We start from the raw sequence: 14,912 nt of genomic DNA on the forward strand, positions 1-14,912 counted from the left end.
CTTGCATGGGAGATAATCAAGAGAGGTAGCAAGAGGGAGAGACCTTTGCTGCTGGCTAAAGAATGTTATTCCTTTTAGTGTTTACTTGAGAGACTACAATGAAGATAACAATGGCTTTTCACTAATTTTTGGTTATCTGACTACTGATTTGGGGGCACAGGTCCCTACTAAAATTGGGCCACGGGGTACAGACAGAAAGCAGATACCTCTCCACCAAATATCTATTCTTTCTTTTGTTCTTACTGCCCAGAATAGACCCATTTCTCAAGCTGACTTCATCTAAGGGAGGCCCAGGGACTAAGTTCTGGCCAATGGAGATACAAAGCATTGTACTGTTCCTGGAAAGTGGCCTGCAGGGTGTCCTCCCGCATTTCCTCCTCGCTGGTGGCTGGAATGAGGCCAGAGCCCCGGCAGCTAGCTCGTGTTAGGAAGCAGCATTGAGGATGAAAGCTATTACTAGAACAGTGAGGCAGGATTGCTGATGACCACAGAGCCATCCTGCTAAGCATGGCACGTCTTCTTTTCCGTGACAGAGGAATAAACATCTCTTCTGTCTAAGCCACTGTTATTACAGGGGTGTTCCAATATATTTAGCTGAAACTAATCATAACCGACACAGGCTGAGAAGCAGCTGGTGTTATAGGAGCTACACAAAGCATTTTCGGGATCCTCCGGAGTTCTTCCACATGATTCCAGTGCCTGCATTTGCACTTGTGCAAAGACCTACGTTTGTGCCAGCTAGTAGTGCTACTTTAATTATTCTAGGTTAATGAGAAAAGAGCAAAGGTGGAGTTAATACATAATACATAATAATGTGTTCATGCCAAGGGAAGGCCAAACTATGTCACAGTGTGTGTACAAACAACGTATCTGCAGCATTCAGTTAAAGCACAGGGTGTCCTCAGGCGACATACACCACAGGAATGCCAGACTTCAGAAGAACCTGGGCCACAAGCAATTGATAGTATACCTTCTCATGAATGGCGACTGTAGTGAAATAACATAATCTAGCACATTGAATTAATATCGTTAATATTTTCAATTCGACTTTTACACCTCATTTTGCTTTCTCAATTGGTCTGAATTTTACAATGGTAAAAATGTAGCAAGATTGGGGCACCTGTGTGGCTCAGTCAGTTGGGCTGACTCTGGGTTTTGGCTCCGGTCATCATCTCAGGATCGTGAGATCAAGCCTCCGTCAGGCTCTGTGCTCAGTGGGGACTGTGCTTGAGATTCTCTCCCCCTCCCTTTCCTCCCCCTCTGCTCCTCCACCCTCAACTCATGTGCTCTCTCTCTCTAAAATAAATAAATAAAATTTTTTAAATGATGAAAAAAATCTGTTGACCACTTTTTAAAAAATGTAGCAAGATTAAGAAATTTTTATACAGTGTTAAGTTTGCATATATGAAAGCAATATTATACTAAAATTATTTTGACTCAACACAGGGAGGGTAATCTATAAAAGAATATTTTTCTTTCCAAAAGAGATTTTCTACAGTAATCATGTTTGCCTGCCAACTTAAAATTTAATAGTTATCTGGAAAGGTCTACACTTTCCTGGTTGAGAATTCAGGGGAAATGTAGTGCATGAGTCTTAAAAAGGGAGACTGGGATAACCTAGGAGTCAAGGTCTTCAAGCATGGTTTTGTAACAGACAGAGAAATGCGCATAAAAACTCCACACAAATGCTCCTAACAGCCTTGCTCATAATAGCCAAAAACTGAAAACAATCATAATGTCCATCAAATGCTGAATGCATAAACAATGTGTGGAATATCCAAACGATGGAATATTATTAGGCATAAAAAGGAATTGTGATGGTTAATATTATGCGTCACCTGGGTTGGCCCACAGAACCCAGATATTTGGTGAAACATGGGTATTTCTGTGAGGGTGTCCTGGGGAGAGATTAACATTTAAGTTAGTGGACTTTCAGTAAAAGTAGATTTCCCTTCCATAGCGTGGGTGGGCTTCATCCAGTCCGTGGAAGGCCTGAACAGAACAAAAGTGACGCTCCCTGAGCAAGAGGGAATTCTACCAGAATCCAACCTTTAGACTAGAACTGCAACATCAGCTCTTCCTGCCAGCCAAGCCTGCAGATTTTGAACTTGCCAAACTCCATAATCACATGAGCCAATTTCTTAAAATCAATCAGTCTCCCTGTAGCCCTCCCTCTCTCCCCTCCTCCCTCCATGATATAATATATATGAAATATATATGTGCACAACATGGATGAACCCTGAAAACAGACGAAGTTAAAGAAGCCAAAGGCAAAAGGCCACATATTATATGATTCCATTTATATGAAATGCCTAGAAGAGGAAAATCCATAAGACAGAAAATAAATTAGCGGTTTCCAGACGTTGGGGAAGGGGAAAATAGGGAGTAACTGGGATAGGTATGGGATTTTTTTGGGGGGAGTTGGGGGTACTGGAAATGTTTTAGAATTAGGAAGTGGTGATGCCTGCACAACCCCACCAATGTATTAAAAACAGTGAATTGTGGGGGCGGCTCAGTCGGTTAAGCATCTGCCTTCGGCTCAGGTCATGATCCCAGGACCCTGGGATCAAGCTCCGCGTTGGGGTCCCGGCTCAGAGGGGAGTCTGCTTCTCCCTCTCCTTCCGCCCCTCCCCTGCCTGTGCTCTTTTTCTCTCAAATAAATAAATAAATAAAGTCTTAAGAAAAAAGCTGGTGAACTGTACACTTTAAAAGGCTGAATTTTATGGCCTGAATTTTTTAAGGCAAAGAAATGTAGTTCAAATTAATATCTTTTATATCGACCTTCCATAAATGGTGAAATTAATTCTTAATTTAATAAGTGTAGTGGGCTGAACTGTGTCCCTCTCCCCCCAAAAAAATAAATACATATCCACCCAGAACCTCAGAATGTGACCTTATTTGGAATAAGGGCCTTTGCAGGTATCATTAAGGTTAAGGATCTCACGATGAGATCATCCGGGAATAGGGTGGCCCCTAAAACCAATGGTGGGTGTCCTTACAAGAAACAGAGAAGGAGGGACACACGAGGGGACAGTCACCTAAGGGTGGTGGCAGAGAAGAATCCCGCAGGTGCAAGCAGCAAGCAGAAGCCCAGAGAGAGGATGGAGCGGATGGGCCCTCGTTCCCCAAAAGGAATCAACCTTGCCAACACTTTGCTGTCAGGCTGCTGGCCTCCAAAATTATGAGAGAAAAATTTCTATCATATTAAGCCACCTAATTCGTGATCACTGGTTATGGCAGCCATAGAAAATGATAAAAAGGCCATCTTAGCTAACATTCAGAAATGTTATCTGATGAATAATAAAGTCCGCACAGGGATGAGCACAGGCAATGGACAAAGATAAATAGTTGCTATCATTAGTCTGTCTTAGACACTAATATTGTATGTCTCCAACAAAAAAATAAAAAGTCATTTGTAGCTAAAATCTCTGAAATTCATGAAGTTAGCATTCACTCTGTTAGGAAGTTAGAGAGATCTCTGTTCTCTAGTGGAAGGCAGACTTAGCATCCCATGTCCGTGGTGAAGGGCCTGAGTCATTCCTGAGTCAGTCAAATCCCACCTCTCCTATACCTTTCCTATAACCTTAGCTAGTAAAAAAAAAGTGGATCTCTTTACGCAAAATAAAGCTCTCCCCCCATGTTTCTGTTTCTTTTTAGTCTCTTCCCTGATGATTTCACTCTCCCGTCTGAAAGTCTGCAATGGCTCCCCAGGACCCAGAAGACAAGTCCAAGCATCTTAGGAGACACACAAGGCCCTGGGTGATCTGGCCAGCTGCCCAGCTTCTCCCGCCACCGCCCCCTGACTCTGGACATCAGCATCGTGTCAGCAACAGCTGACCGAGCTTCTGTCCACCTACTGATTGCATCTGGTTATCACTGGGATCATCCCCTTCTTCAGTCTATTCATCTATACTTCAGTTTCTCCCATTCCACGTCCACAATTTTTCCCATATCCACATATAACCTATGGTCATCATTTTTTTTCTTTAACTCAACCATCTTTTGAACTTACCTGAATTTATTTCTATGAAAAGGAATTTTGTATGATTTCAGTAGAATTTGCCACAACTGGAAGATAACAATAAAGCAAACACTGCACAATGACCATGAGGAGCCCTGAGTCAGTATGGAACAGTTGATCACTATATTATACACCTGAAACTAATATAACTATGTGTTAATTATACTAGAATTAAAATTTTTTTAAAAAGAAGAAAAAAAACCCCACTGTACAATGAAAACAAAACAGTACGACTAGGTACTATTGCTTGTACTCAGCCCTGAGCTTAAGGTTTATTCTTTATTTAAAATGTAGACTAGTAAATGTTCTAGGGGCATAAAGACATAATAACCTCTAATTAAGATTTTCTCCTTGATAGTGAAGGAATTGGAAGAAAAATTAAAGGGAACCCATTTTTCACCTTATGATTGAACATTATAGAGTGACCTGTCATGCAGCACCTAGAAGTATTCTATGTGTCCCAAGAGCTATGTGCCCCACACCTGAAAATGTTGCTTTACCCCACGGACACTAGAAGAAGAAACTGGTAAACCTGACATTATCACCAGAACGACACGTTGCATAATCACGCCGCCCAAAGAGCAAAACTTAATTACAAGAATCAGGCTTGCTTGTGAAAGGTTAAGTGGAAAGACCACTTGCAGACAATTATCATCATCTAGGCGAAATACGATGCAGATGTGAGGCAGATATTGTTGCGACCAAACGGGAACATACTCCTCAGATACAGGGCTCAATTTCCACCAGCTGTTTTCCCCCTTCTGCTACAGAAAGCGTGGGCTCCTCTCTCCCCAGCACCATCTCCAGCTTATAGGGCTGTCTTGGCTAAGGGTCCCAGCACTACTCTCAATACACGTAGCCTGGAAGACGCCCTCCTCAGACCCACACCCCCAAGGCGCCATTCACCAGGAGCTGGCCCACTTCCAAAGCCACCCTTTCTCCACTCTCACCCAGCAGGTGCTGGGCCCTGTTCCCGGGCGTCGCCGATGGGGAATCCCTTGTCCATCATCACCTCGTTGGCTGCTAGACTGTGAGCCGCCATGCTCCATGCAGGCCAACGTTACTCAGGCTCCGGAGGCGTGTGGTTAAGTCTAAAGGCTCCTCTAGCCCCACAGTACAAACTGCCACCCTCGGCAGTGATACAATTAGCTACAATGGCAACTAATATTTGTACCCGGCTTTATAGTATATTCATTCACCACAGTATTCTATTTTAGCTGTACGGTATCTGGCCACATGTGGAGAGCTAGCTGGGACGTGCCAGTTAATGTCCCTGAGTCCTGACAGCCCTTCGTCGGGCCCAGCCCAGGTCATTCGGAGACGGGAGCTCAGTTCTTAGAAACTGGCAAAAGCAAGGCAGGCCCCCAGTATCAGGGGAAGCAAGGGGCTCTGAGATGGTAAGGGGATGGGCGGCGTAGGAAGAGCACAGCTGCAACCCCATTATGGAGAAGAGATGCTCAGCCTCCGAAGCCGTGTAGATTTCACAATGAGGTGAGCAGTGAAATAAACAGCAAGGTTGAGTCAACCCTGACTTTTTAAATTAAGCTTCTTAATTTCTCCCAAGGACAGAAAAGTACACTATATGAGAAGGGGGAAATTTGTTGGTAGGGACCAGATGTCCCCAGCCGCAGGGTGGAGGGAACGAGGGAAAAGAAGCCAGGCAACTCACACGGTACCTTCCAGCACCACCGCACCTTGTTTCCGAAACACAGGGTGGTCTTATTAGGAAATCCTCCCTCGGGTCCTTCCTCTGGGAAGCCATCAGGCATCATCAGGCCTCCCCAGTGTCCCCCCCACTTAGTCATCCTTAGCAATCACCCAGACTGCTCCATGTCATTCTCTTCTCCTCCGGCTTTGAGGAGTTGGGCAAGCTCGGTGTATGGAAATCCCCAGTGCTATTTACCTTCCTTCCTAGCACAGATTTCTTTGAGGAATTTGAACTATTCCAATGACACACGCTTACAATGAAACATGTCCCTTTCTTTATGACCCAATTTACTTCCCCGTTTTGAAATCCGAGTTCACTTTATTTATCATTCCTAGTCTATGTTTTGCTACCTGCCTATTTAACACCAATTATGGGAATTATTCTCATCTCTCCTCCCACATGAGGAAGCCAATGAATAGAACAGATTCTTCCCAGGCCCAAGGCTATAATAGTAGTAAAGTAGTAAATAATAGTAGTAAAGACATAATAACTTCTAATTAAAATTTTCTCCTTGACAATGGGAAGAATTGGAAGAAAAAACTAAAGGGAACCCATTTTTCACTTCAGGACTGAACATTATATAATGCCCTGTCACGCACCACCTAGAAACACTTTGTATCCACCACAGGACATTTGAAAACCTGGCTTTACAACACAGATGCTGCCTCAGCACCCCGGCAGCCCCTTCCGACCAGGGTGGGAGCAGTGGCTTGTGGACCCCCACCCCAACACCCCCCCAAAGATCAGTCTCAAGGTGTGAGGGGGTGTGGAAGATACCTACCTCGATATTTGCTCCCCAGTTTTTGCACCCCATCAGATGCTTTCCCTTGTTTCCTGCTTTCCTTATTTTTAAATATGTTCCCACCCCTGGCCTGTGTCTGCCCTTTTTCTCCTCGAGAGAAATAAGCCTCAACTCAGAAGGGCTTCAGGGGAAAAGAGCTAATGACTCAGAAGAAAAAAATACAACAGGAAATATTTCCTAAAATACTGTCCCCACCATACATATTTAAGTGCTAGCTTAATGCCAGGCTCCTTTTCCCTCTTGGTCTGTTTCCAGATTCAGAAACATTCCAGAAGTCCAGTCCAGAGCGCTCATCTGCAAAGAGCTAGGACATTATTCACATCTGTATTCACAACACGCACATCTGCCAGAAGTGATATGTGCCTGTGAAGTCACATACCCGTTCCAGGGGGCACACATACAGGACATTTAAAGATTCTGATTAAATTTGTTTAAGTTGTCATTCCTTTCTTCTCTGTCGTGATTAGAAGTGGAACACTTCAAATCCAGGAAGCACACTGCCCTGATCTGAGTACCTTCCTCCCTTCCAGGGATAAGGCATCTCACCGAGCTCATGAAACACTGTTGCCTGCCTGACTCTTCTCAGTGAAGGGCTGTGCTCATTTGCTCACTTCTTCCTAAGCAGATTCCCACCTGATAGCTCCCTACGTGATCCCAAATACCACAGTCACCCACACTTGGAAGAAATGCTTATATTTTCTCTACGTCACATCACCCCTTTTTTTCTTTTTTTCTTTGAATTCCAGGATAGTTCATATACGGTGTTCTAGTCCTTCCACGTGTACAATATAGGGACTCTACACTTCCACATCTTACTCAGTGCTCATCACGGGAAGTGGCCTCTTCATCCCCTCCACCTACAGCACCCTTTTTTGATGGAATTTTCACGCAGCAGCCATGGCTTGGGTTCAACTATCGAGGAGACTCTACAATGATCTAATATGCTGATTTGTGTAGCTTTTGCATTTCCCCCACAACTCTAGAAAACCAGAGGAAGCTTTTGTCCGTTTCTCTTCTGCTCTATCTGTTGTGAGACTTCCACTCTTTCACATAAACTAAAGGGGTAACTTGCAAAAAGCAACAAGGGAACCAAGCTGAGCACTTGCCTGCAGCTCAGCCAGCTTGGCTTTGAGCTCTGTGTTCGCTTCTCGACACGCACTCAGCTCCTTCTGCAGCCTCTCCACCCTCTTCTGCAACTTTCTTAGGGTGAGATTGGCCTCGTCCCTCTCCACAGCCAAGGCCGAACGCACCTGCTTCTCCTCCTCCAGCTGGGCGATTTTCTGCCGCAGGAGGCCCAAATGTAGTTCTTTGCTCTCCAGCCTTTCTTTCTGAGTCCTGAGCTGATTTGATACAAACAGGGATTTTTTTAAAAAATAATGACTGAACAGTCAGTAAATATAAATGAATCACTCGGATCATGTTGATCTTTATCTACACTTCAATAAGACTAATTTGTAAACCACCAAAAAAGGTTATTGGATTCCTTTTCCCAATTACATGTTTTATTCCTATTTTTTCAAGAATTTTGTAGCTGCAAAGGATGAGACAAAAGAGCCACAGAAGACACAGAGAGAAGTAGGCTTTCAACATCTGATTCTCTCCCACAGTATGTACAGCATAATAGACACATAAAATTACTTTTAAAACTACTAAAATGGGCTTATCAAGATCAGAATAGGGTAGAGAGACAAAATCCTCTCCACCACCCCATGGCAACTATACTTACACTGGTCTTTTCTAAAGGAAGCCAGAGTGCAGGTTAGTACCAAAAACCTAGACTGGCTAATTTCAATCCCTTAGAACCAGACTGAGCAACACCAAACATGAGAGTTGATATATTTTTAAAGTAAGCTATACCAGAGAGTTTAGAGAAACCTTTGCTTACATGTTTAAAATCTTTAAAATAGAAGGGACATCAAGAAGGTTTTAGTTCATTGGTATCTTTATTATACGCCTGGCCTATACCATCCACAAACCAAGCAGAGAACAAGTTCTTCAAACAGCACTTATCACTCACAGTCAAACTTGATGAAGGAAATTATGGTGGTTTTTAAAAAAAGATTATGGACTCTAAGGGGGGGAAAAAATCCTCGTAGGCTTCAAATGTCACATTTAGTGAGTAGAATATTAAGTACAGAACCCTCCTTCATCTGTTGCGAACACTGGGAATTGGAATCGTGTAGAATTCTAGAACGTTAGAGCTGAAGACTGTCGCATTTTCCCTAATCATATACTCCGCATTTGTAAAGTGTTCAGAGATGTGAAGGGCAGACTGAAACGCAGGCTTGTCTAACTATGACAGCATGGTCCATACCCAGATCCATCTTTAACAAAGCCCTTTTAATGTTTCTCTAGCCAAATTCCCTTCCTTGAGCTTTTTCACGTCAAATTCCACTCTACTGCAAAATTACACTGGTAAGTTCTGTACACTGGTAATTTTAATAATTATACAATACCTAAGAAGGAATGGTGTTGGATAAAGAGGAAGAAAACCATTATCTGAGGAGAACTCAAAGAACTATAGCTCAATTCAATGTCTCTGATGGTAATAGGGTTATCTGCTTTTTTTTTTAAATAAAATATTCCTAAAAATCCAGTAAATGGAGAAGAGGTCAAATGTGAATAGACTACAGTCTATAAGCCAAGAGTTTAAACATGTATTTTATTAAAAATGAACAACCTCATGAGGAAGATGTTATCCCCATCTTAAATATGAGGAAACAGAGACAGAGAGGTATGTAATTTGTCCGAGGTCACAGAGCTTCGTGGAACCAAACTGGGATCCCAGATGTGACTCATTACACAGCCTATACACTATAATTCCACCACAGAATTTTCTCCTAAGAACTATTACGAGAACACATCTGTGTTTTGCTCTTTCTTTCACCAATGCCAATAATTATATAACTAATCATTATATTTTTATCCTTTTCATCCACTCATTCATTTATTTCGTCTAAACTGTTTCTCTTCTTTTGAGTGAGTGGAAAATTAGCTCTTCTCGCTTTACTATCCAATGCAAGAGAGTTTATTCAGGGGCGCCTGGGTGGCTCAGTTGGTTAAGCATCTGCCTTCGGCTCAGGTCATGATCCCAGGGTCCTGGGATCGAGCCCTGCATCGGGCTACCTGCTCCGCGGGAAGCCTGCTTCTCCCTCTCCCACTGCCCCTGCTTATGTTCCCTCTCTCGCTGTGTCTCTCTCTGTCAAATAAATAAATAAAATCTTTTTTAAAAAAAGAGAGAGAGTTTATCCAGTTGGAGACTGCTACATGTTTCCCAGTTCTCCTCATCTCTCTTAAGAATAAACAGTGAGTTTCTTTGCGAGGCAAGTGGCTACCCAGAATAAAGACTACAGTTTCCAGCTTGCCTTGCAGCTAGTTTCAGCCATCAGAATCGTGGGATATAAATACAAGTTTACATAGAAAACTCTGGAAGCCTCCATCAAAAGACAGCTCACACATGCTCTTTTGCATCCCTCTTCTTCATCCCTTTCTTCTCCAAAATCTGTCTGGAACACAGACATGATGATTCTAGGTACAGTTTTGAACCACCAGGATGTGGACCACCCTAGGGATGGGAGATTAATGAGCTGAAATCAGCTGGGCTCCTTGAAAACTTTACAGAGCAGACTTGCCACACTCACCCTGAGCCGCCTCCCTCCAGAAATTTATGTGAGGTGGGGGGGCCACTTCTAGTCATTTAAGTCACTTTTATTTGGGGTCTCTATTATTCACAGTCACACATAACCTTAGGTGATATACTTACCATCCCTCAGACTTGAAACAGAGACTCAAATTCTAAATACGTATTTGTATGTTTCCTAACTACAGTGGTAAATAGGAAGGAGGAGTACATTATTTTTCTATATTTAAGTCTCTCCACAATTCCTTCTCTCAAGCAAGTTTCAATATCCCCTACCTTTCTCTGTAAATTGTGGGCAATAGTCTTGTTTTCAATGACTGCGTTGCTCTCGAGACGGACCAGCTGCTCCGTGCGAGCTAAAACTACATCCAGACGCATGTCAAAGCCAAGTTCAGCAGCCATCTGGTCCAATTTCATTTTCTCTGAGAGCTGATCCAGAAATTTAAGATACTAAACCCAAGAACAAAAATTAAAATGAGACACAAAAACAAAATTATCAGGTGATCTCACAGTATCCCAAGTTTACAGATAGGTCTCATTAAACCCAGTCTGTAGCCCAGCCCGGGACCCCAGTGCCTGGTAATGAATTCCTGAACCACCCTGCCAGTTCCATGTCCTGCTTCTTGTCCAAATTCACTTGACTCTCCTGGTCAGTGATCTTGATGTTCAACCTAACATTAGACACTCTTCGTCACCTCACCATGGGACAAATCTGGCACCATCCTGACTACATCCGCATGTCTCTGTTTTGGCTACTTGCTGCTACCATGGTGCCCCTTCCAGGTTAATCCAACCCCTGGGATCTACCCACTCACAAAACTTCCATGGCAATTTTTCCCACCTAAGTGGGCCCTGGCCTCAAATGTAAAAAAAAAAAAAAAAAAATGACAACAGTTACCACTCCAGTCACTCCAAAATCAAAGCTCTCTCCATACAAACACACTTGGACAATGTTTTTGCTTTTTAAGTTAAAATCCTATACAAAAAACATGTCTTTAAGAGTTTTTAATGTATCATACTTTAAGGAATAACATTGTAAAATAGAGCTGTATCAAGGAAGTAAAGGTTCATATTTGAACAGGTTAGCATCACAAAACTGTTCTAGGATCTTCCTCCACTTGATTTCCTTTTTCTTTCTTCCAAGTTTTAATTTAAATTCTAGTTAGTTAACATATAGTATAATATTGGTTTCAGGAGTAGAATTTAGTGATTCATCACTTACATACAACACTCAGTGCTCATCATAAGAGGTGTCCTCCCTAATACCCATCACCCATCTAGCCCATCCCCCGCCCACCTCCCCTCCAGGAACCCTCAGTTTGTTCTCTATAATTAAGAGTCTGTTTTATGGTTTGCTTCTCTTTTTTTCCCCTTAATGTTCATTCTATTTTTTTTTTAAAGATTTTATTTATTGATTTGACAGAGAGAAACACAGCGAGAGAGGGAACACAAGCAGGGGGAGTGGGAGAGGGAGAAGCAGGCTTCCTGCTGAGCAGGGAGCCCAATGCGGGGCTCAGTCCCAGGACCCTGGGATCATGACCTGAGCCGAAGGCAGACGCTTAACGACTGAGCCACCCAGGCGCCCCTCATTTGTTTTATTTCTTAAATTCCACATGAGTGAAATCATTTGGTATTTGTCTTTCTCCGACTGACTTATTTCACTTAGCATAATACACTCTAGTTCTATCCGTGTTGTTGCAAATGACAAGATTTCATTCTTTTTTATGGCTGAGTAATATTCCGTAACACACACACACACACACACACACACACACACACACAATCACACAATCACACACACACACACATACCACATCTTCTTTATCCATTCATCAGTCAACGTACATTTGGGCTCTTTCCATAATTGGGCTATTGTTAATAATGCTGCTATAAACATCAGGGTGCATGTATCCCTTTGAATCAGTATTTTTTGTATCCTCCATTTGATTTCTGTGGTTTCTGGCCATGCCAGCCAGAGTAAGGCTTCCTAAGTGCTTGCTGGATGAGTGAACCAATCAATGAGTTTTCTGTATCATCACTTCACGATTTGGGTTCTCTCTTTGAAACTAGCCTCACCTTGCAGTAAGTCCTCATCTATCTGGCATCTCTGAGGCAATTATATGTTTAAATAAGTATAATTCCCTGATGACTGAATCATGCCAGTGTGAAGCCCAGAACTATCTATACTCTCAGTCATCAAGATGAAATTGTGAGTATTTCCAAATTTTGCTGAATGGCATATCTAAAATTTAATCTCTTCTTTGGGAGGCACAGTCATGGCAAAATATTGCTTATTGGCTGTGTTACAAGACCATGGGTTACTGTGTTGTGCTGTAAGACCATAGGTTGCTTTTGTTCTCACATCATCAATTTGTCACTTCTTTTGTTTTTTGTTTTTTTTCTTGAAGATTTTATTTATTTGACAGAGACACAGACACAGCGAGAGGAAACACAAGCAGGGGGAGTGGGAGAGGGAGAAGCAGGCGTCCCGCTGAGCAGGGAGCCCAATGCAGGGCTCGATCCCAGGACCCCAGGACCATGACGTGAGCTGAAGGCAGACGCTTAACAACTGAGCCACCCAGGTGTCCATCAATTTGTCACTTCTTAAAGCAGTATCAGCTCTCCCCTTGGAATTACTCATTTCTTTTTTTTTTTTTTTGAGAGAGAATGCGTACATGAGTGAGGGGGAGGGGCAGAGGGAGAGGGAGAGAGAAAAACCTAAGCAGGCTCCACGCCCAGTGCGGAGCCCAACATGGGGCTCCAACTCATGACCCTGAGATCATGACCTGAGCTGAAATCAAGAGTTGGACGCTTAATAGACTGAGCCACCTGGGCGCCCCTGGAATTACTCATTTCTAACATTTGTGAATGAAAGGAAAATAACTGCTATTGTTTGTTTTGTAAATAAAATAGAATCAGTACCTTTCACGTGGAGGTATAAAGCCTCTCTTGCTATGTCTACAGGTGACCCATCCACTTAGCATGCAAAGATCTATAACAGGCATAAAGGGATAAAGACAGGACCAAGCCAACACCCCACAGAACAAGTGCTCATTTCAAGGATATTGGCTATGCCTCAGAAAGCGAGGGTTACTCGAAGAATTTACTGTACAGCTTGTTTCTTTGAGTCACAGATTAGCCTAGATATCTTCTATTCAGTGTGAACCTCAATTACCTATATCTAAATCTCAACTCTGTACAACTTAGCTTTTCTAGTTTACACGCCCATCCCCCTCACTAGGATGTGCATGTTGTAGGCGGTTATCTACAGAATAGTCTACCAGGACGGAATCTGTTTACATAATTCGCTTTCATAACTGAGAGTTCTTTTGGCACAGTCTCAATGAAAATTAATGAGTCATTACAACGAAAAAAAAAGGGAAGAGACAATCTACCTAAAATTTTTGCCTTTTATTATGTTTCTTCATAATTTAAATACTATTTATTTAACTCTTCCCTAAGTGCTGGAGAAACCCAGAAAAAAAGAAAATAAAAATATCCCCTGGCCTCAAGAATCTTGGAGTTGACTGGAGAAGATGAATTAAAAACTGAAGAAAGGGACCTGGGTGGCTCAGTCAGTTAAGTGTCCAACTCTTGGTTTCAGCTTAGGTGGTGATCTCAGGGTCATGAGATCGAGTCCCACAACGGGCTCGATGCTGACTCTCTCTCCCTCTCCCTCTGCCCCTCCCCCCTGCACACACGCTGTCTCTCAAATAAATGAATAAATCTTAAAAAAAAAAAAAAAAAAACCTGAAGATAATAAACCTAAGTGCTGTGACAGACACGGGCACGTGTTGCATGAAGGAAAACTAAGCCTCTAAGGGACTCCCAGAGGAAGTGATTATTGGAGCCAAGTCTTCAAGGGACAGCTACTACCAGGTGAAGGAGTTAAGGAGGACATTCTCTCAGAGAGAACAGCAATGTGCAGTATGGGATGCTAAGGGGGCTCTCTCTCGCTCTTTTTTTTTTTTTTTTGCCAGGTAAGTGTTTTTTTTACAAATTTGAACATGGATATCTTTGGATTCAATCCCCCCACACCCTTGCAGGGCCCTGTTGGTCCACAGAGGCCTTGAGTTTGCCACCGTGGGCTGGAGAGATGGCAGGGTGATGGGAAGCCTGGAGGGGGGGACCTGGCCAGGTCACAGAATGCTCAGCCATGGTGAGAAGGAATCTGTAGCTGAGCCTGAGGGCCATAGAGAGCCCCTGCCCAGTTTTAAGATGGAGAAAGGTAAGACTAGACATGCCTCTTATTAAGACCTCCCCGGCACAGTGGGGAGCTGTCAGGTTGCTTCTGGAGTCCATGCAAATGACCATAATGCTCTAAGTCAAAGTACTGCCACTAAATACAGAGTTGGGGGCAGAGGGTATTTGAGATACCTTAAGGAGATGGAATCTACAGTGTTTAGGAATTGCTTAAAAAGAGGAAAGCACTGGGACATCTAAGTGGCTTAGTCATTAAGCATCTGCCTTCGGCTCAGGTCATGATCCCGGGGTCCTGGGATCGAGCCCCGCATCGGGCTCCCTGCTCAGCGGGAAGCCTGCTTCTCCCTCTCCCACTCCCCCTGCTTGTGTTCCCTCTCTCTCTCTGTCAAATAAATAAATAAAATCTTAAAAAAAAAAAAAAAAAAAGAGGGAAGCATTACGGATGACTCTGGGGCTTTTGGCTTGGACACCTGGAGGCAGATGACCTCATCATCCCTGAGGCAGGAGGGGGCAAATCTGTGGAGAGGTGACCATTTCC

The 14,912-nt window shown here is 43.1% G+C and overlaps 1 protein-coding gene across 1 annotated transcript in view; it reads right to left on the minus strand.

Moving 5' to 3' along the window:
• Window positions 1-14,912, minus strand: part of CCDC170 (coiled-coil domain containing 170) — a 95,779-nt gene that overhangs the window by 8,678 nt on the left and 72,189 nt on the right. Inside the window, exons 9-10 of the mRNA XM_032407649.1 lie at window positions 10,448-10,621; window positions 7,638-7,871 (exon numbers count right to left, since the gene is read on the minus strand). Coding sequence (XP_032263540.1) covers window positions 7,638-7,871; window positions 10,448-10,621 — 408 coding nt within the window. The remainder of the gene's footprint in view (window positions 1-7,637; window positions 7,872-10,447; window positions 10,622-14,912) is intronic.

The sequence above is a fragment of the Phoca vitulina genome, unplaced genomic scaffold, assembly GCF_004348235.1.
Source record: "Phoca vitulina isolate PV1807 unplaced genomic scaffold, GSC_HSeal_1.0 scaffold9, whole genome shotgun sequence".
NCBI lineage: Eukaryota > Metazoa > Chordata > Mammalia > Carnivora > Phocidae > Phoca > Phoca vitulina.